At 37.0% G+C, this 21496-nt stretch overlaps 1 protein-coding gene across 2 annotated transcripts in view; it reads left to right on the forward strand.

Moving 5' to 3' along the window:
• The window catches only part of PCCA (propionyl-CoA carboxylase subunit alpha), a 359511-nt gene that overhangs the window by 104284 nt on the left and 233731 nt on the right, over positions 1 to 21496 (forward strand). For both annotated transcript variants that reach the window (XM_081214648.1, XM_081214649.1), the window contains 2 exons: positions 13384 to 13462; positions 20630 to 20732. In XM_081214648.1, the coding sequence (XP_081070774.1) occupies positions 13384 to 13462; positions 20630 to 20732 (182 nt within the window). The remainder of the gene's footprint in view (positions 1 to 13383; positions 13463 to 20629; positions 20733 to 21496) is intronic.

Genomic DNA, 21496 nt, shown 5'->3' on the forward strand with positions numbered 1-21496 from the left:
ATTTTGAAAGACTTTTACAGTGTATACCTATACACCCAACACCAACACTCCACTATTAATCTTTTGCTAGGTTTGCTTTATCGCTTATCTATCCATTGGTTAATCCATTTTAATTTTGGTGCATTTCAAAGTACATTGCAAGTATCAGTATGCATCCCACTAAATACTTCAACATAGATGTCTTTAACTTAATTAAGTATTTGTATACAATTTGGTTATCTTGAGGCAAAATTTATATAGAGGCAAAATTTATATACAGTAACATGAACAGGTCTGAAGTGTGTATTTGCTGATTTTGATGTATGCATACCCACCCTGTGTAACCCAAAACCCCACTAAGACGTTGGACATTACTGTCACCCCAGAAAGTTCCCTCATACTCCTTCCATGTCAGTATCACCCCCCTCAGGTTTAGAGACAACCTGTTCTAAATTTTTATACTAATTATTTGATTTTAAAAAATTGAGGTAAAATTTAAATAGTATAAAATCTGGCCTCTCAAAGTGTACAATTCAGTGTTTTTTAGTATATGCACAGGATTAATGAACCATCACCACAGGCTAATTCTACAACATTTTCATTACGCCTAAAAGAAACTCTCTATCCATTAATATTCACTCCTTATTTCCTGGCCCCTGACAATCACCAATTTACTTTCTGTTTCTGTGGATTTACCTATTCTGGATATTTCATATAAATGGAATCATAAAACATGTGACCTTTTGTATCTTTTATGTTTTCAGAGTTCATCCATGTTTTACCATATATCAGTACTTCATTCCTTTTATGACCAAATTAATATTCCATTGTGTGTTTGTACCACATTTTGTTTATCCATTCACCTGCGGATGGACGTTGGTTTGTTTCCAGCTGTTGACTGTTGTAGATAGTGCTGCTGTGAATATGCATATACATGTATATGTTTGCCTACCTGTTTTCAATTATTTTGGTATGTACCTAGTTATGGAATTGCTGGTTTATATGGTAAATCTAGGTTTAACTTTTTGAGGAACCTCCAAACTGTTTTCCACAGTGGCTGAATCATTTTACATTCCTACTAGCAATGTATGAGGTTTCCAATTTCTTCACATCCTTGCCAATACTTGTTACTTTCTTTTTTCTTTCTTTTTTAAAAAAATATTATGGCCATCCTAGTATGTGTGAAATGGTATCTCACTGTGCCAGACATTGGCAGAATGGATAAAAAACATGATCCAACTCTTCGCTGTCTATGAGAAACTCACTTTAGATCCAGAGACAGAAATACATTAAAAGCGAAAGGATGGAAAAAGATATCCCATGCAAATAGTAATCAGAAGAGAGCTAGGGTGGCTATACTAATATCAGACAAAACAGACTTTAAGCCTAAAACTGTCATAAGAGACAAAGACATTATACATTGATTATTTTAAACATATTGACTATTATAAACATCTATGCACCAAACTGCAGAGATGCAAAATATATGAGGTAAACATTGACAGAATTGAAAGGAGAAATAGATTGTTCTACAATAATAGTTGGGGACTTCAATAGTACAATTTAAATATTGGGTAGGATATCTACAGAGAAGATCAATAAGGAAGTAGAGATCTTAACACTTTAAACCAATGAGACCTTATAGATATATATATAGAACACTCTACCCAACAATAGAATACATATTTTTCTCAAGTAATTCTCTATTAAAAGGAAGAGTGGGGCTTCCCTGGTGGCGCAGTGGTTGAGAGTCCGCCTGCCGATGCAGGGGACACGGGTTCGTGCCCTGGTCTGGGAAGATCCCACGTGCCGCGGAGCGGCTAGGCCCGTGAGCCATGACCGCTGAGCCTGCGCGTCTGGAGCCTGTGCTCCGCAACGGGAGAGGCCACAACAGTGAGAGGCCCGCATACCGCACACACACACACACACACACACACACACACAAATCTAGAATTATTCAAGTAAATTTAGTATGTGGTTGTTAATGACTATAGCTCATCAATTCATATAGGCTGTCCTTGGATTCACTAGGCAGGACTAAAGGAAGTTTTTAGGAATCTAAGATTTAAATGTATGAGAGTCTTTTCCTGAACCTCATAGCCTTCACACTAACTGTTGACGTGACATCTTAACGTTCTTTGCAAGTTACGCTCTCCCATATGCCTTGGCCTATGTCTCTGATAAGTGTATAGGAATTGCTTTGTCTTTTCTTCTCTGCCCTGGCTATTTTTTTCCTTGTCCTTTGCCTCTTCTTCTCATCTTCCTTTTGGCATGGTATAATGTTAAAAAAGGTTGCTCTTTTTTTTTTTTTAAATATAGAAGAACAAATTTTTCATGCTAAAGAGGGATAGAAATACTTAGCTAAGCCCTGCAATCTTTTATTTCTTTTATTTATTTCATGCTGCTTAGAAAACTTTTCACATGTAGTATATGACTTTGTGGTTAAAGATACATTGAGGAAGCCTTTGAAAAGATATTACAATTTATACCTTTTTCATAATCTTAGGTAACGTTAATTCATTTTCCAATTTGGTCCTCAGTAGAAGACACATTTACTATCTTATCTATCTATCTATCGATCTATTTGTTTATGAGATTTATTAAGAAATGCCTAAGGTTGAAGAAAATGGTGTTAAAGTATTCTTTGTAAAATTCATTAAAGAATGAGGTTTTTATTTTGCAGTTTTCCTATTATTGAAGTAATGCAGTCATTTAAGGTTAGAATGATAGTACCTGGGAGTTGGGAACGTGTATTCCGTGTCCCTTCTTTCTTTCCCATTGTCACTTGGGTACTTATATTTTCTTTTATTACGCCAGTATCCACATCTTGGGTTTAAGCATGACTTCACAAGTTCTCTCTCTGTATTTTACCATGTCATATTTGTTTCCACTGCCTCCCTCTCTTTGTTTTATTGTAGTTCATTCTTGCATGCCTTTTCTTTTTTCTATTATTCTATTGAAAAAGGCTCTGCATAGTGTTGGACACTAATGTGAAGACATTAAGACTGGTTTTTGTTTGGAAACTTTCTGTCTGTGAACCCATTCTGCTCTAACCTATACACTGACATGTGCTTGATTTCTGATCCCTGGATCAGAGTTAGGGATCTAGTATGTTTTATTTGCCCAAATAGACGGAAATAGGTAGACCAGATCAGTTTTTCCCCAAAAAATGTAATTGCCTTTCTGTGCCATATTAAAACAAAGTACTGTTATGTATTGGTTTACTTTCTTATAACACAGCTTGATTATATCTTTATGTGTATAATATTAGTTCATTCTTATTTAAACTCAGTGTATGTATATAGTTATGTATTTATGTGCGCATGGCTATCTTTAGGAAAGGCAAAATATCCTGTGCCCACTTCACCCTTTTTCATTTTCCAGTGGTAAAAACTCAGTGATAATAAATATCACCTACACATACCTTTTTTAGAGGTTGTGTATATCTGTGGTAGTAGTAGATACGAATAATTCATAGTTGGATTGCAACACATATATGTTTACATTCTAGCTACTGGATAATTATAGACCACAGATAGATACAAATATGCATCACCTCAGTCTGAAGTGTGCTAAACCAAAGATATACCAAAACTAAATTGATAATGATAAAACTAAATGAACTATATAACTAATTTGTAATTAAAAGACAACAGTAAAAAGTGGAAAATTATGACCAAATAAACACAACATGGGAAATGCATTGATGATGGAATTTATTTTCCCAAATTGCTTGGAACTATCTCTTTGTATTCACAATAGGAACTTTTCAGTGTAGCCAGGTGTTGCATGACAGCCAAATTGCCTAGTAGATTTTGAATTACATTTCCTCGGAAAACTTAGTCATGTGCTAATTTTTATTTGAGTCTATGCAATTGTCATTAGTTTATCAGAGCTGCAGTATTTCGTACTTGTATTGCCCTTCGCCTGTGACCTTAAACAACAAAAATTTACTTTTTCTTTATCCTACATGTTTATTTCCCATTGGTAAGATTGTGGGGTGGGGAGGAGTTGTGTGCCATCTGAAATGGCCTGGATCACAGAGGCAGGAAGTAGAAGGGTCTCGATTGTGACCAGCAGTGAGGCTTTCTCTGTGGCTCAGCGTTCACTATTATATTGCGTTATGTGGTCTTGCCATTTGCATATCGTTGTCAGCCTTTCCTGAATCTTGAATTCATCAGCTTCTCTCCATTTATCCTGCTGTTGTCTTTGTTTAAGGTAGTGTCATCTCTTGCCTAGGTCACTGTAATAGCCTTCCACATGTGCTCCTCTGCCCCAGATGGGACATCTGTCCTAGAAGCAGACTCTGGAATTTTATTGGGACCAACACATGTGAGGGAGTGAAAGAAACTGGATTGAAGGAGAAATTGAATTGAGTTGAGATGCAGACTCAACAAAGGCCTTAACTAATCCTAGAGAGAATTCTGCATATTGGTTGGTCTTTTATAGTTGTCTCAAGTTGGGCATATCTTGGTTGTTTCTAGGTTTTGGCGACTATGAATAGAGGTGCTATAAACATTTGTGCACAAGTTTTTGTGTGGACATAAATTTTCAACTCAGTTGGGCAAGTATCTAGGACTGTAACTGCTGAGTCACATGGTAAGACTATATTTAGCTTTAGGTAGGATCACTTTGCATTCCCACCATCCGAGAGTAAGTTTCCTGTTGCTCTGCATCTTTGATAGCATTTGGTGTTGTCAGTATTTTGGATATTAGCCATTCTAATAGGTGTGTAATAGTATCTCATTGTTGTTTCAATTTGCATTTCCCTGATGACATAGGATGTTGAACATCTTTTCATATGCTTATTTGAGTTTTAAGAGCTCTGTATATTTTAGATATAAATTCTCTATCAGATATGTTTTACAGATATTTTCTCTTAGGCTGTGACTTGGGTCTGCATTCTCTTAAGAGTGTTTTTGCAGAGCAGAAGTGTTTAATTTTAATCAAGTCCAATTTATCAATGTTTTTCTTTCATGGATTGTACTTTTGGTGTTTGTAAAAACTTATCACCAAACCAAAGGTCACCTAGATTTTCTCTTATTTTCTAGACATTTTATTGTTTAGCATTGTATAGTTGGGTCTACAATCCGCTTTGAGTTAACTTTTGTGAAATGTATAAGGACTGTGTCTAGATTCATTTTTTTGCCTATGGATGTCCAGTTGTTCTAGTACCATTTGTTGAAGAGACTGTCCTTTCTCCATTGAGCTGCTTTTGCTTTCTTGTCAAGGATCAGTTGACTGTATTTGTGTGGGTTTATTTCCAGGCTTTCTATGCTATTTCACTGATTGATTTGTCTGTTCTTTTACCAATATCATGGTGGTTTTATTACTTAGCTTTATAGTAAGTCTTGAAGTTGGGTAATGTCAGTCTTTCATGTTTGTTACCCTCTTTTAATATTGTGTTGGCCATTATGGGTCTCCTGCTTTTCTATATAAATGTTAAAGTCTTTTTGTTGATATACACAAAATAACGTGCTGGGATTTTGGTTGGGATTGCATTGAATCTATAGATCAGTTTGGGGAGAAGTGGTATCTCAACAGTATTGAGTCTTCCTATCCATGCATATGGAATCTTTCTCCATTTATTTAGATCTTCCTTAATTTCATTTATCAGCATTTTGTAGTTTTCCACATATAGATACTGTACATATTTTGTTAGATTCATGCCTAAGTATTGTATTTTGGAGGGGGCTAATGTAAATGGTATGGTGTTTTTAATTTCATGTTTTAATTGCTGGTATTTGGGAATGCAGTCAACTTTTGTATGTTAACCTTGTGTCCTGCAGCTTGGCTATAATCACATTAGTTTTAGAAGATTTGTTTTGGTGGTAGTCGTTGTTGATTCTTTGAGATTTTCTTCATAGACAGGTTTATTTCCTGCTAATGAAGTTGTATTTCTTTCTTCCCGATTTGTTTACCTTTTTCTTGTCTTATTGCATAAGGTAGGTCCTGTAGTAAGATACTGAATAGGAGTGGTAAGAAAGGACATCCTTACCTTGTTCCTGATCTTTGGGGGAAAGCATCTAGATTCTCACCATTAAGTATGAGGTTAGCTGTAGGTATTTCGTAGATGTTCTTTATGAAGTTTAAGAAGTTTCCTTTTATTCCTAGCTTGCTGAACTCAATGGCCGTTGGATTTTGTGAAATGCCTTTTCTGCATCTGCTGATATGGTCATATAGTTTTTCTTCTTTAACCTATTGATGAGGTAGATTAACTGGTTTTTGAACGTGGAACTAGCCTTGCATACCTGGCATAAATCCCATTTGGTGATGGTATAATTCTTTCTATACACTGTTGCATTTTTCTTTTCAGTCATTTTATTTTTAAACCTGGAAATTCCATTTTTAATTTCTAAATATTTTCTGTTTCTCTCCTCATCTTGATCATTTTTCCTTTAACTCCGTTTCTATGCTTACAGTGTTTGTAATGACTGTAATTTGTAATAGGATTGTAATAGCTGTTTTAAAGTTCTTCATTTCTGGGTTTGTTTCTGTTGACTATTTTCCTTCTGTGTGGATCACATTTTGCCTCCAAACATCTCTTAATTTTTTATTGGATTGTAGACATTGTGAATGTTAAATATTGTGTTTGGATTTTCTTATTTCTACTTAAAAGATGTTCAAGTTTATTTTGTTTGATAGATAAGTTAATTGATGTTCAGATTGATACCTTTTAGGCTTTTTTTTAAAGCTTTCTTAGGGCAAGTCTAACATACCTTTTTTGTGGTATTCTGATTCAACAAGTATATGTTAGGCTATCTCTCTTTACCTTCTACACTTCCTATCTGTGAGTTCATAATTTCTATTTCATTATACATCTATGGTTCTTACATGTATGGGTTATTCATCCATGTAAACCCTTAGCATTTTAGGCAGGAGAGAGAGGTGATCCTATATTTATTTATTTTATATATATATATAGATATAGATATATATATTTTTTTTTTAAAAGAAATTTTGCTGACGTCTTTGTAGTTTGATGGGACCAATTGTACTGGTAGGGAGCTCTGTTAGGAGGCTGCTACAGGGGTTCTGTGAGGAGATGTGGTCGTTTGTGTTAAGTACAGTGATAATGGAGATAAGATTGGAGAAATTGGACTTTTTAAAAATAAAGACTTCATAAGAGTTGCGTACCATCCAGCAGTTGCACTCCTAGACATACACTCCAGGAACCTCTTGCACAGTATTCCAAGCAATGCCTGCAAAAATATTCATGGGAGCATTGTGTGTATAGATCTGAATGTTCACTCACAGTAGAATGAATAATGCTTCAATATGCTTATACTGTGAAGTATTTCACATCAGTAAAAACAAATGATTTGCAACTACTGAAATTAATTAGTACATTTACTTAGCGATTATTATTTTGCATGCTATTCTTCAGGCACTCTCTTAGCTACTGGAGAAGCAATACTGAGGAAGGCAAAAAAAACTGTATCTTCATTTTTTAAACTCATTTTACTTCAAACAATGTAGAAATTAGTTAAAGCAAGAATCATTAATGTTTACTATTACTATTGGTTGAAATATTGAGTATAGGATATTCACAGTTTCCAAGTTTCCAGTCTACAGATAATTTGTTAATTGCAAATGGAAAATGTTATTTCATGAGGAAATTTAATGGACACCATCTTAATCAAGTAGTCAAACCTAACTTTGTGAGGAAAAGGACAAATGGACTTTTTTTCTTTGCTTTGCTTTCTTGTGTAATTTAAGACTGAGGGTATAGCATCAGCTGTATAGTATTAAATTTTTTAAAAAATTCTGACTCTAATAATGAGATAACAATCAGGTAAATTCAAATTGTGGACCACTCTATACAAAAAGCACCTTGGATTTTTCAAAAATTCCCCTCCCCCAACCCAAAAAGGTGTAAGTGAACTGTTTTACATTAAAGGAGAGTAAAGGAATATAACAAATATTAATATAATGCATAATACTTGTATTTATAATTTTCATCTGGGGATTTCCTTCCTGTCTGTCTTAGGCTTTTTCCCCCCTGATTTTTTGGTTTTCTCTTCTGACGTTCCGTTATCAGAGCCTGTTCTGCCCATCTAGAGGACTGTTTTACTCTCTGAAACAACTTTCATTCCTTTTGCTTTGAACCTTTTCTTCAGGGAAATAAAGACCTTGTATAAGTGTTTCCTAATTGTTTTTTTTAATTAATTAATTAATTAATTTTTGGCTGCGCTGGGTCTTTGTTGCTGTGCGCGGGCTTTTCTCCAGTTGCGGCGAGTGGGGGCTACTCTTCATTGCGCTGAGCGGGCTTCTCATTGCGGTGGCTCCTCTTGTTAAGGAGCACAGGCTCTAGGCACGGGGGCTTCAGTAGTTGTGGCACTCAGGCTCAGTAGTTATGGCTCGCAGGCTCTAGAGTGCAGGCTCAGTAGTTGTGGCGCACGGGCTTAGTTGCTCCGTGGCATGTGGGATCCTCCCGGACCAGGTCTCAAACCCATGTCCCCTGCACTGGCAGGTGGATTCTTAACCACTGTGCCACCAGGGAAGTCCCCTAATTGTTTTTAAAAGAAGACCAAAAAAAAAAAAAAAATCACACCTTCTGTTTGGCCCTTGAGAAATTTCTGGTTAGTGCCACCAAATTAGGAATTAGGACATTTCCCAAGAAATATTTCACTGTTTCCTTCTTTTAACTTTTCTTTCTCCATCAGTCATTATATTCTATGAAATTTTTATTCAAGAAACTGTAGGTGAAAAAGCTACTTAAGATTATTATATGACTCATGATTTTTATATCATTAAGATGTCATTTCATCAGCCTTTAAGTTATCAGTTTATGCCACCCTGTATAGGAGCAGGTTTTGCTTGAAGGGGGTTGGGTTCCGGGGGGTTATGTAATGTGTGTCTTGTGTAGCTCAACATGGTGCTATTAGTTCGTCAAGAAAAATTGTTTCTTTAGGTTTGGAATCCATAACTGTTACTAAATGGGAAAGCACCTAAGCTCCTAGAGGCTTCATTCATTCCCCGTCATCCATATCCTAACTATCAACATGTCATGCTGACTCTACCTCTAAAACAACCTTCAAGTCTCTTTCTCTCTCTCTCTCTGTATCTACAGCCAAGTCCAGGTTACAGCTCGCTCTCTCCTGGACCACCACAAAGCTTCCTAATCAGTCTCCTTTCTCCCATCTTCGCCCTTTTTCAATTCATACCTTGCAGAGCAGCCAAAGTGATCTTAAAAACTTAGGACTACATTAGGTCAATGTCCTCTCCTATATAACCTTTCCAACTTGTTCCTTCCGTCAGGAATATTCTGCCCTCATTGATTTTTCAGAGGACTTGCTCTAGCTTGTCAATTTAAGTCTCAGTTTAAATATCAGTTTTCTCAGAGAAGCCTTTTCAGGGAAAAGTATCATTAATCATTCTGAATCACATCCCTCTGTTGTTTTTATTGTAGCAACTATCACCACTTAATGTGTTTCACACACACACAAACACTTAGGTGTGTGTATATTTATATATAGTTCTCTACTAGATACCAAATATAGTAAGTGCCACAAGAGCAGATACTTTTCTGAATTGTTCATCTTTGTATCCCCTGGAGCCAAATCAGTGTTTGGCACAAAGTATTTATTCAGTGAATATTTTTGAGTTGATGAATGAAAATTTGATGGTAGAGTTAGAAAGAGGATTGCTGCTTATGGTAGAAAGTAAGCCATACTGATTGCTGGGAGGAAAGGAAACCAGAGAAGTTATCTTGTCCTGCAGTTAAACCTTGAAGGTTGAGTACAGAAAAGTAGGAATAGAAACCTTTTAGTACTTTGGTACTAAGTTTCTGTTTTTTTAAAAAAAAAAATTTAACATTTTTCTCACATAGTACTTAGTAGATATCTTTTTGGAAGCATCATGCAGAAGGGGAATAAGGAATGGAGACTTTGTGCATGTTGGAGTTGGGGTGTTAGAAGGAGAGGGGCATGTATCTCTGGGTCTGGGAGGGGAGGTCAGGTAGTGGGGAGTAGGCATTCAATGAGAGGATGGTAAAGGTGAGGAAATATCTGTGAACAGCACTAGGACCTGAGGGTTTTTTGTTTTTTGTTTTGTTTTTTAAGCCATCTTATCATACCAGGAGATTCGTCTCCTTTTAAAAACCTTGGAGACTTTTGTTTTGTCATGATAAGGAAGGTTGTTCTGTTTCAAACATATGTCAACTGAAGAATATAAAATTAAAGAAATGTGTTCTACACAAAAGTTGAACAGAAGAGTAAGTACTCCAGTGGATTTTAAAAAAAATGTGAGAGAACATTAGTGGATATTTCATACCCAGACTGGGAAAAGAGAGGAAGCAATAGCCATCAACTTGATCATTTCTGATTTTTCCGGGAATGTCAACTTTTGACTGAATCTTTTTTTTTTTTTTCTTTTTCGTCCAGTTCCTGGCACCCCATGGCTTACCCTAATTAGAGCCACAAGCACAATAAGAAAGTAGGGGGCTTCCCTGGTGGCGCAGTGGTTGAGAGTCCGCCTGCCGATGCAGGGGATACGGGTTCGTGCCCCGGTCTGGGAGGATCCCACATGCCGCGGAGCGGCTGGGCCCGTGAGCCATGGCCGCTGAGCCTGTGCGTCCGGAGCCTGTGCTCCGCAACGGGAGGGGCCACAACAGGGGGAGGCCCGCGTACCATAAAAAAAAAAAAAAAAAAAAAAAAAAAAAAGAAAGTAGGGATGACGGACTGGGCTTTTTGATATTATTTAATATCATCTGCGTGGAATATTTCTTCCCTGCTTTCCAAATAGCTAGATCTCATTTCTCCATGGCGTGGTGACAGCATAAAAATACGTACTGTCTGAAAGTTAATGACTTACTTGGCGTAAGAAATTGAGTAGGATACCTTACCATTATATTATTTTCAATTATAGCTCAAAAATTATATTGAGTTTGTGACTGTAATGTCCCTAACTTCTACCAGTTTCTCCCTCTCTCCCAGTTGTTTAATATTTGGCTTGTTAATTTTTTTTTTTCTTGGCGATACTTGGGCCGCTCACTGTTGTGGCCTTTCCCTTTGCGGAGCGCAGGCTTCGGATGGATGTGCAGGCTTAGCAGCCACGGCTCACGGGCCCACCTGCTCCACGGCATGTGGATCTTCCCGGACCGGGGCACGAACCTGTGTCTCCTGCATCGGCAGGCAGACTCTCAACTACTGCGCCACCAGGGAAGCCCTAATATTTGGCTTGTTAAATTTTTGTCAGGGAGTCTTCTCTTCTGGGTTATATGTATTCACATGTCTAATGCTGCATTGCCTCCTTTGGAGGGACCATATTGCAATTGTCTTATTATATATTGCCCTGTTGCCTGACAATTTCTCACCTTTTCTGAACATACAATAGTTTCTTGTTGACAAATTATTTTATGTGTTTTGTTTTGCCATCTAGTTCCTTGTTACCAAGGACAATTTCCCAATCTTACTTTGAACCTTACAAATCCCTATATAGTCCAGGGTCCATAGATGAATAAATGACTAAGATGAGGTTAATACTGGAATCAGAATAACTGCAAATTTCCTAATCCTCAGCGGGAACTGAAAATAGTAGAGATATGGGATGTGGCTATCGTACCTCTCGTGGTTTCCTGTTCACATGGATAAATAGTTTTTGATGGTGAATTGATGACATGTTTTTTGGGGATAAAAAAGACCTTAAGTTGTTTTTAAAAGGATTTCTCAGGCATGCTGGTTTCTGATGTTTAGATATTGTTTCTTCACTGCTCAATTCTTCTTTACGGATCTCAGTCTGATTCCTTTCTGTGGTACTCATTGTGAGGCTCCACCACTGAGCAAGACAGGCGCCGTGCTTATTACTCTCCAGCAGGACCGGTAGCACGCAAGAGTGTGTAGCGTAATGTGCTCCCGGTGTGTGCTTTGAGTTCTCTTTTCCTCTGCCATCCTGCAGACACTCTGTGTGCTGCACATTGTTTCAGTCCTTTCTTCAACCTGCCCTGTGCTTCCCCCGCCTCCGTTTCTGCTGTTCCTGCCTAACATGTTCATGTCCTGCTCGCCCTGCATAGCCTCTTGTAAATGGCCCTATCTGTAATATGCTTTTCTTAATCCGCTTTCTCTTACCTTCCTGTGATTCTTTAATGAATTCCCATTGAGAGAATTATTTGGGTACTTTCCCTCTTTCTTCCTAGATGATAAGGCTCCCAGTGTGAAAGTACTGTGTTCATCTGTCTCGTTCTTACTGCACTTCGTATTGCTTTTAAAATGCTGTCCCACGTAAGTCTCTCTCACATAAACGTAACCAACATCAGAATTTTAAAAATTTAATTACTTATGAATCACTTAGGAAGCAAGTGCCATTTTAACTAAGTTGAAGTTAAGTGATGTTTTGTGGTTTAGGGGTCAAAGGTCTGTGACATTTGGCCCTGTCTTCCCTTTTCGTGAAGACCCTATAGCTAGAGTGTAGTGCTATTAGAGCATCACAGGTCAGGAGGAGTCCTTTAAGGGCTCACTGACCTCGTCTTTCTTCAGAAAAGATCATAAACAAGTGGTCTCAGACATGAGTATCTCCACCTTATTGTCGGAGAACCTGTAAACAAAGAGACTTCACAGCGTTTCTGGATAAATCATTGTAGATGACTCATGCTGTCAGAAATTTTACTTTATAGTAACTACTCTAACTACGCAATCCTCTTTGCTAACAACCATTTTATTAATTTTCTCTTACAAAACTTCGGCTGGAAATGTCCTTTGTTCTGGGCCTGACTTTGTATTTTCACGATATTCCCTGAGTCTAGATATGTCATGGCCTGTTGACTGCGTGGAGTAGTGCCGTAGCGTCTCCACTGATACCAGCGAGCCCTGCATCTTGTGCTCCAGGCAGAATGTACCAGCCATGGCTTGATGTTTCCCAAAGCCGTCATGTCAGTTCTTGCAGATAAAAGCTGCAGGGGTTCCCTGTGATGTTTCAGATGAAAATACCTCAAGTCCCTGTAAACCATTACTTTTGGAAAAAAGGGAATTTAATTTGTTATGTATGCAAACAGCAGTTTTGGGGAATCAAAAGAATGTGTGTGTGCGTGTGTGTGTGTGTGCGCACGCGCGTGTGTTTCCTTAATGCTATAAAAGTTGTTTCTTATATCCTTGGTTAATTAATACTGTATCTATTTCCATTTTTGGAATCCACTGTCAAATTACGTTTTCTTAGCTTTTTATTTCATTATTGGGGAAAATGTTATATTTATTGATACAAATAGTCTTTTTCTTTTAAATGATCACATTCATTTAAAAAATATATGTAAGATCATTACACTGATATTATTTTCCTGACTCTAAAGAAAGGAACTTTTAAATAAATTAGTCATTGTCTTCTGTGTTATCGAACATGTGGTCAGTTGTCATGTTCATGCATCCAAATGATCAAAGTCTGAACTTCTGTCTAATTCTTCCCTGCTGTTAGGCTACCCTGTTATGATCAAGGCCTCAGCAGGTGGTGGTGGGAAAGGCATGCGAATCGCTTGGGATGATGAAGAGACCAGGTGAGATTCTGTCCAAAATATACTTCTGATGAAAATTGCAGCTACTAGAGTTTTATTAAACTGACAAGTAAACAGATACCAGAAGCATAATGGAATAGTTATAATAATCATCTAATTTTTACTCTTCTAGATGGGAAAAATTGAAATTATGCAGAAAAGTTTCTTATTTATATTTTGATGATGATTATCCTATTATCGAAAGGTTTTTACTTTCTTAAACATTAATAAAGGATTATCTCTTTTTTACAGTGTATTTTTAAAAATTATAGTCATGATTTTGTCTTCTAGGCAAAAATTACTAACGTTTGGCTATGTAATTCTGAATGTGATCAAAGATTTGAGCCATATATATTTGAAAGCAGTCATAATTTTATCTGTTTATGTATTAGTATACATTTGCTTCCCTTTGCTTGTCTATAAAAACAGTGAACTACTATTATAACTTTATAGTGTGAAATATATTTCCTTTTGAATTTGAAATTATTGTATGTCCTTTATATGCAGTGCACTCTGTTATGAATTTAGAACACTTTCTTAGTAGTAGTTTCAGAAATCAAAAGAAACTTTTAAAACAAAAATTTGAAAACCTAATGTATTGATAACATCATGGGGATTCGAAAATAATTTTTTTGAACAACTGCCTAGTACAAGCAGGTTTCAAGGGACTCTATTCAGATTTGTATTACATACTTCAAGGTTTGGCAGCAAGAGAGATTTATGTCATTTTTTGAAGGAGGGGAATTTTAAAAATCACTGAATTATTATTGTTAATGTTGCCTTTCCTGCCCTTTCTCTACCCAAAAGTAATTTGATCGTCCAAATGGTTAGTTCTGTTTTCTCCCTTTCTTTTCCCTTTCTTCCTATTCCCTGAAATCTCTGAAAGAGAGAAATCTGGAGTAGTTGGTGTGAAAGTCATGCAATACAAATCTAATTCAGAAATTAGGTTCTAAAGTGAACATACAAGGTAAAAATCTCCTAGAGGCAATATATTACCCTTTAAAATCTGAGGGGAAGACACCACACTGCAGACTTGTACAGATAGTTTTAACTCTAGAAGACAGTTGTCTCAGGACACCATTGTTTCTTTGGTTGTGTGTTAGAGGTGGGGTGATAATATGTGCCTAATACAGACCTTTCAGCCCCAGTCTCACGTTCAGTGTGGCACTGATACCAGATACTGACTGAGGTAACGTCAGATTCTCCTCTCCCATCTTACACTTACCAGCATAAATAAACTCATTGCATGGATTGGTGATATTTGTTATTGAGATATTTGATACTGAGAGCCTCCTGTGTGACGGGCAGTGTTTTAGGAAGGTTCCAGGAATACAGCAATGAACAGAAACAGACAAAATAATCCACTCCTCTATGCAGTTCTCTCTCTCTATTGCTCTATACCCAGTACATAACTGGATCAGGAGTTCTTAACCTTTGAATTCACAGACCCGTAAAGTTCAGGGACGTTTGTGCGCCTGGATAAGGAAAAAAAGTACATATTTCTTTCACTAGCCTCTAACTGGAATTTAGTGTTTCCTCCAATATAGACAAGCTACAATAGTAGTAGTATCTGTGGGACTTTTCACCAAAGAGAACCCTTATATTATCACATTACATTGTTGCAGGTATCTCTAAGTTGCAGTGATTGTGAGACTTGTTGTTGGAGCTTATTAACGAATAAAGAACCAAGTGCACGATACCACAAATTTTTTTTTAAAAAAATATTTATTTATTTATTTATTTATGGCTGTGTTGGCTCTTCGTTTCTGTGTGAGGGCTTTCTCTAGTTGCAGCAAGTGAGGGCCACTCCTCATCGCGGTGCGCGGGCCTCTCACTATCGCGGCCTCTCTTGTTGCGGAGCACAGGCTCAGTAATTGTGGCTCACGGGGCCAGTCGCTCCGCGGCATGTGGGATCTTCCCAGACCAGGGCTCGAACCCGTGTCCCCTGCATTGGCAGGCAGATTCTCAACCACTGCGCCACCAGGGAAGCCCCCCAAATTTGTTTTTAAAAAATATTTTGATACCTGTATTTCAGTATAATTTGTTTCTTATGCAATCCTATGCATATTCTTTTCTGCATTTTAAATCACTTTGAACCTTATTTTGACAAGAAGTTCCTATGCTGCATGATACTGCCAAAGGCATCCACGACATAAACAAGGTTCAGAAACCCATTCCCGTAGGAAGAGACAAACAATGAACAAGATCAAAGTAAATCACATCCTATTGTGGAAGGTGATAAGCAATATAAGAAAAGTAAAGGAGGAAAGGAAGAGACATGGGGAGTGTTGGAGGGAATTCCCATTCTAAGCAGGATTGTCAGGGCTGTCCTCACTGAGAAGGCACATTTGAGCGAGGAGGGAAGAGTGTGGGGATTAGGATCCAGGCAAGGGAAGAGCAAGTGTGGAGGCAGTGACGCAGTAGCGTGTCTCGAGAGATCCAGGGCTGGCCAGCTGGTGGGGGCAGGGGGAGGAGTAGAAGGAGATGGGGAGCCGATTGTCTAGGACCTCGTAGGCCATTCTTAGTGAGATGGGGGGCTACTGGAGGATTTGAGTAGAGAAGTCACAATCATGGAACTTCAACAAACTCCTAACATTATTTACATGTTTTGAATTATAAAAATTTTCAAATGTGCAAAGATGTAGAAGAATACAATGAACTTCTATATACGCATCATCCAGATTTACCAATTGTCACGATTTTGTGACTTAAGTTTTCAAAGGATCACTGGATGCTCTCTTGGCAATAGACTTAACAGGGGGCAGAATCATGAACTCTGGAATCAGGGAAACCAGTTGGGAGGCTGTTGAAATAATCCACGTAAAATAATGGTGGTGGTGGCTTTCACCAGTGTAATGGTGGAAGTGGTAAGAAAGAGTTTAATTCTGAAAGTAGAGGCAACAGGATTTTCTGAGTGATTGGATATAGAGTTTGAGTACTTGAGGATGACTTGCAGGCCCTGTTTAAGTTATCTTATTTTTTTGCTCTTATTCTGTCTTTGGCCTTAGTGTTGATTTATAAGAATTAAATGGATATGCTGCAACACTAATTCACTTGAAAATTTCTTGGGAAATGCCAAGAAGTTAAGGTCAGGGTGAGGGTGTTTATCTTCAGAATTGAGATGCTTAATTGAAGAATGGTCTGCTTCTTAGCCTCTCTCTGGAACTCTTTGCCTGGCGTGGTTCCTTTTGATAGTGGAGACTTGCAGAGCGTTGGTTAACTATGTGAAATGTTTGAAGTTGGACTGGCTGGTTGTGGTGTGTGGGTGGAAGCAGGCATAAGGGTAGGAGGCATACTTAGCGCCATTTTTTTTTTTTTTTTTTCTTCAGTACGCGGGCCTCTCACTGTCGCGGCCTCTCCCGTTGCGGAGCACAGGCTCCGGACGCGCAGGCTCAGCGGCCATGGCTCATGGGCCCAGCCGCTCCGCGGCATGTGGGATCCTCCCGGACCGGGGCACGAGCCTGTGTCCCCTGCATTGGCAGGCGGACTCTCAACCACTGCGCCACCAGGGAAGCCCTTAGCCCCATTTTTACCTCATAATTCGTCTTATCTGACTTTTGAAGTTCAGGTGTTGAAGCTATCTCTTGTCCTTTATTTGTAAGCCCTGTGAGTTAGTGGACGTCTCCATGGTTTGGTTGGGCTTCCTCACGGGATGGTGACTTTAGACTTCTTACATAGTGACCCAGGGGTCCAAGAGTATTTGTTTCAAACCCAAGTGGAAGCTGTATCACTTTTCATGATCCAGTCTCGTAAGTCACACAGCTTGCCTTCACCATATTTTGTTGATTACCAGTGAGCACAGGTTCTACCTGAATTCAAGGGGAGGGGCATTAGACTTCACTTCCTTGTGAAGGAGTGGCAAGTTTCTTAGAAGAGCATATGGAATGGGAGATGCTGTTGTGCCATGTTTGGAAAAGACAATCTGCCACAGTCTATTTGTAGTAAAGAATGAGGTAATAAAGATGTTAAACACAACTTAATGGGTTTATAAGAGATGTGTATTTTGTGAACTCTAATTTTTTTATCAGTGTTTTCCCCTTTTATATGGCATTTATATAGCCATTTCACTGAAAGCCTTAGCACTTATGTTTCCTTATTGTTCTTAGGATCTCATATTTCTTATCAGTCATTTCTCCAGGGCTACTCTTCGTAACATATTCTTTTATGGTAGGATTACTCTTCAGTTTCTTGGCAATGAGATGTGCTATGCTGCTTTTAACCAATGGATTTTAATTTGGAATTCAGTGTTTTTGGAAATCTCTGTATCCATATATTGGGCATCTTTGGTAAATAAGTTAACCCTTTCTTGGTCAGTAAATGTCACATTGTTTCAAAATATTTTCATATAATTAGTAAAAATACATACATAAACAATTTTCTACCTAAAATTACTCTTTTCAACTAGATAAATAAGCCATCTCGAAAACTTTGTTGAAATTAACAAAAGTATAACATTATTTGATATAATGATACAGGACCCTCATTTTAAAAATTTGCTCTGTATCCTCTGTTAATTTGGAAAAATCAAAACTTTGGGAAAATTGAGAGAACAGTCTAGAAAGCACCCATATATTTGTCTTCTGGTGTCACCAACTGTTAATATCGTGCTGCACTGCATTTACTCTTTCCTCCCTCGAGGAAGACATTTTTGTGCATAATCCACAAAAATTCTTAACATTCTTCAGATGGAAAACTTAGTAGCCATTAATTGCTTTATTCTTTTTTTTTTAAAACATCGTTATTGGAGTATAATTGCTTTACAATGGTGTGTTAGTTTCTGCTTTATAATTTTGCTTTATTCTTTTATCTTAAGGAGTGTGTCCCTCTTGTAACATCTTCAGGGAAGTAGCATCTATCCTTATCTTAGAATCTTTAGAACGTCTGAAAGATTTAAAAAAGTATAATGTTTGTTGTATTGTATAATAAATTAGGGTAAGAGTCATGGAGATTGTTGAAAGTAGACTCAGATATTTTCATAATAATCTCTGGCTTTCTTTTCCTTATCCCTATTTATTTATTTAACATCTTTTTTGGAGTATAATTGCTTTACAATGGTCTGTTAGTTTCTACTGTATAGCAAAGTGAATCAGCTATACATATACATATATCCCCATATCTCCTCCCTCTTGGGTATCCCTCCCACCCTCCCTATCCCATCCCTCTAGGTGGACACAAAGCACCGAGCTGATCTCCCTGTGCCATGCAGCTGCTTCCCACTAGCTATCGATTTTACATTTGGTAGTATATATATGTCCATGCCACTCTCTCATTTCATCCCAGCTTACCCTTCCCCCTCCCCGTGTCCTCAGGTCCATTCTCTACATCTGCATCTTTATTCCTGTCCTACCCCTAGGTTCTTCAGAACCTTTTTTTTTTTTTTTTTTTAGATTCCATGTATATGTGTTAGCATGTGGTATTTGTTTTTTTTGTTTCTTTTTATGGCTGAGTAATATTCGATTGTATATATATGTGCCACGTCTTTATCCATTCATCTGTCAGTGGACACTTAGGTTGCTTCCATGTCCTGGCTATTGTAAATAGAGCTGCAGTGAACATTGTGGTACATGACTCTTCTTGAATTATGGTTTTCTCAGGGTATATGCCCAGTAGTGGGATTGCTGCCTTATGCCAATTTAAATGAAATGTTATGGCATACATGGAAAATTGATCATGTCTACATTTTGGAGTAACCCCACTAAACTTTAGGTGTTGTGAGGGCAGTTTCTGTTTTAATTTTGTATTTCCATCACATATATATATGTACCAGGCACATAGTTTCATGAGTAGTAAGCATTTATTGAATGAATGTATTACTGAAAACATGTTGGTAATGCTTTCAAACCTGATAATTTATTTGGGTGACTTTGAGTTTTTAAATTTTTGGTATTTTTGATTTAAATGCAAAATGAAAACTTTAAAATCATTAGAGCAGAGAGAAACTGTAAAGTACTCTGTTTTTTCCTTGTGAATCATTGTATCCCATCTAATAAAAAGTTAGTTATATGGTATTGAAAACAGTGATTCATTGTGCTTCCGTTTCTTCGAGGTTTGCAGTCTCCTGAGATCTAAACTCCATTCCCTAAAATCAAGGGAGTAATGGAGGACTAAGAAAACGTGATATCTTTTCTCTGAGAATGCTGAGAAATAGAAATGTTTGCCATATGTTTTCAAATTTATCCTTCTAGTCTGTGTTTACTTGCAATGTTGTATTTTCCAAGCACACAAACAAATGAGATAGTTATTTCTAATATTGCCAGATGGAGTGTTTGCAAATGAAAGGATTAAAAGAATTTTAATGTTGAACATTATATACAGGTATTTGATCTGAAGATTAAGAAACTATTAATTACATATAAAAGGAATTAAATTTTATACTCTTGAGTATATCAATGAATGGAATATAACATACTCTAGTTAGTGTTAGGTAAGCAAGTTTGAGTTTTTAATAGACTGAGTGAAATTTCAAAGTGTATGACTTTAGTAAGCATATTTTAATAATGATAATGTTTAAGTTATAGTTTGGAAATAAAATATATAAAGCAATAATTAAATTCATATTTTTATTTTAAAAAATCGAACTTTTAAAATTTTTGAACAATTTTAAAGAAGATAAAATTATAATGATCTGTATGGATGTGTGGGAGGTCATTGCTTTTAAAGTTGTGTATTTAAAATATCAGGGAGTCTTCTTGAGGACCCTCCTTTTGTGTTCTTACTGAGTATATCTGCTGTGGCTTTGCCCCATTTGTGCAGTTGTCTAGGTCCTTTACTTTTTTGTGTGCATCTTCTGACTTTTGAGCCAAATGTATATGCATTTTTATATTTTTTTATTAGTGGAATTAAGGTATAGTAAGGTCAAAGAAATGAAATTTTATATGATTTGTATGGTTTATTACAAATACCTCATTTTTAACAGTTGGTGAAATAAGTATTGGTATTCCTGTTTCTATAAAAATCTAGGATCAGGGAAATTAAAGCATTCACTCAGAGCCACAGAGCTAGTGAGTAGAAGAGTTGTTCAACCAAAATTAATTGAGTTATTGGTATATTAAGTGAATTTTTCTCTGCTTTGTGCAGAAGTAAGCACAAATAAACCTTTAATTAGTTTTCTTTTATATCGAGGGCTGTATTTGTTTTGTGTTCATTTGACTGTTCTGTTTTTCTTTACAGGGATGGTTTTAGATTTTCATCTCAAGAAGCTGCTTCTAGTTTTGGTGATGATAGGCTACTAATAGAAAAATTTATTGATAACCCTCGTCATATAGAAGTCCAGGTTGGTACATTTTAAGATATCTTTTGAATTATTATAACTTTAAAATAATATTGCTTACTCCTATTAGAAACACATCCTTTCTTACATTTAGAATGATTGTGAAAGTTCCGGTATGTTCGAATAAGTATGAAATAGAGAATGTACATAAGTTGATCGCCTCCCTTAGGAGTCTGGTATCCTTTTTTCAAAGTGCCAGAATGTTGATTGGATGCGGAATGATACAGAAGCCCAGCTCCAGAAAGCAGTAGTCACAAGATGTCCTTCCAGGCCGAATATATTCTACCTAGAGGCACACTCAGTCCCCTTCTGATACTGGGCCACTTTGGGGCATTTTTAGAAGAAAAGTGCCTGACCTGGGCTCTTGTGTCATTTCAGTTCACAGACGTCTGTGTGGCTTATTGAGGCAGGCGTTCTGCTATTGGATAGAGATGAATAAATCATCTCTTCTACTCAGATTAAGATTGTAATCCATCTGTTAAAGTGGTTGTGGAGGTGTGGCTTTCAGCAAAATAAAATGTTTTTTTCTGAAATAAAACACAGATGAAGAAGAAAAGTCTGCCGAAATTTTCGTTTTTCTGTCAGAAATGCCTTGTGCTAATTTTACACATTGTGGCTATGAATTGATATGTAACAATTGAAATTGATAAAATATAAATATCAGATTAGAAATCATATTGAAATGAAAGTATTATTATTTTTTTCTTAATTTTGTGTGGATAGAGTTCCAGAAAATCAAATAAAAGATTATTTGCTGCCCTTGTGAC

The sequence above is a fragment of the Mesoplodon bidens genome, assembly GCF_964165515.1.
Source record: "Mesoplodon bidens genome assembly, chromosome: 17".
Lineage (NCBI taxonomy): Eukaryota > Metazoa > Chordata > Mammalia > Artiodactyla > Ziphiidae > Mesoplodon > Mesoplodon bidens.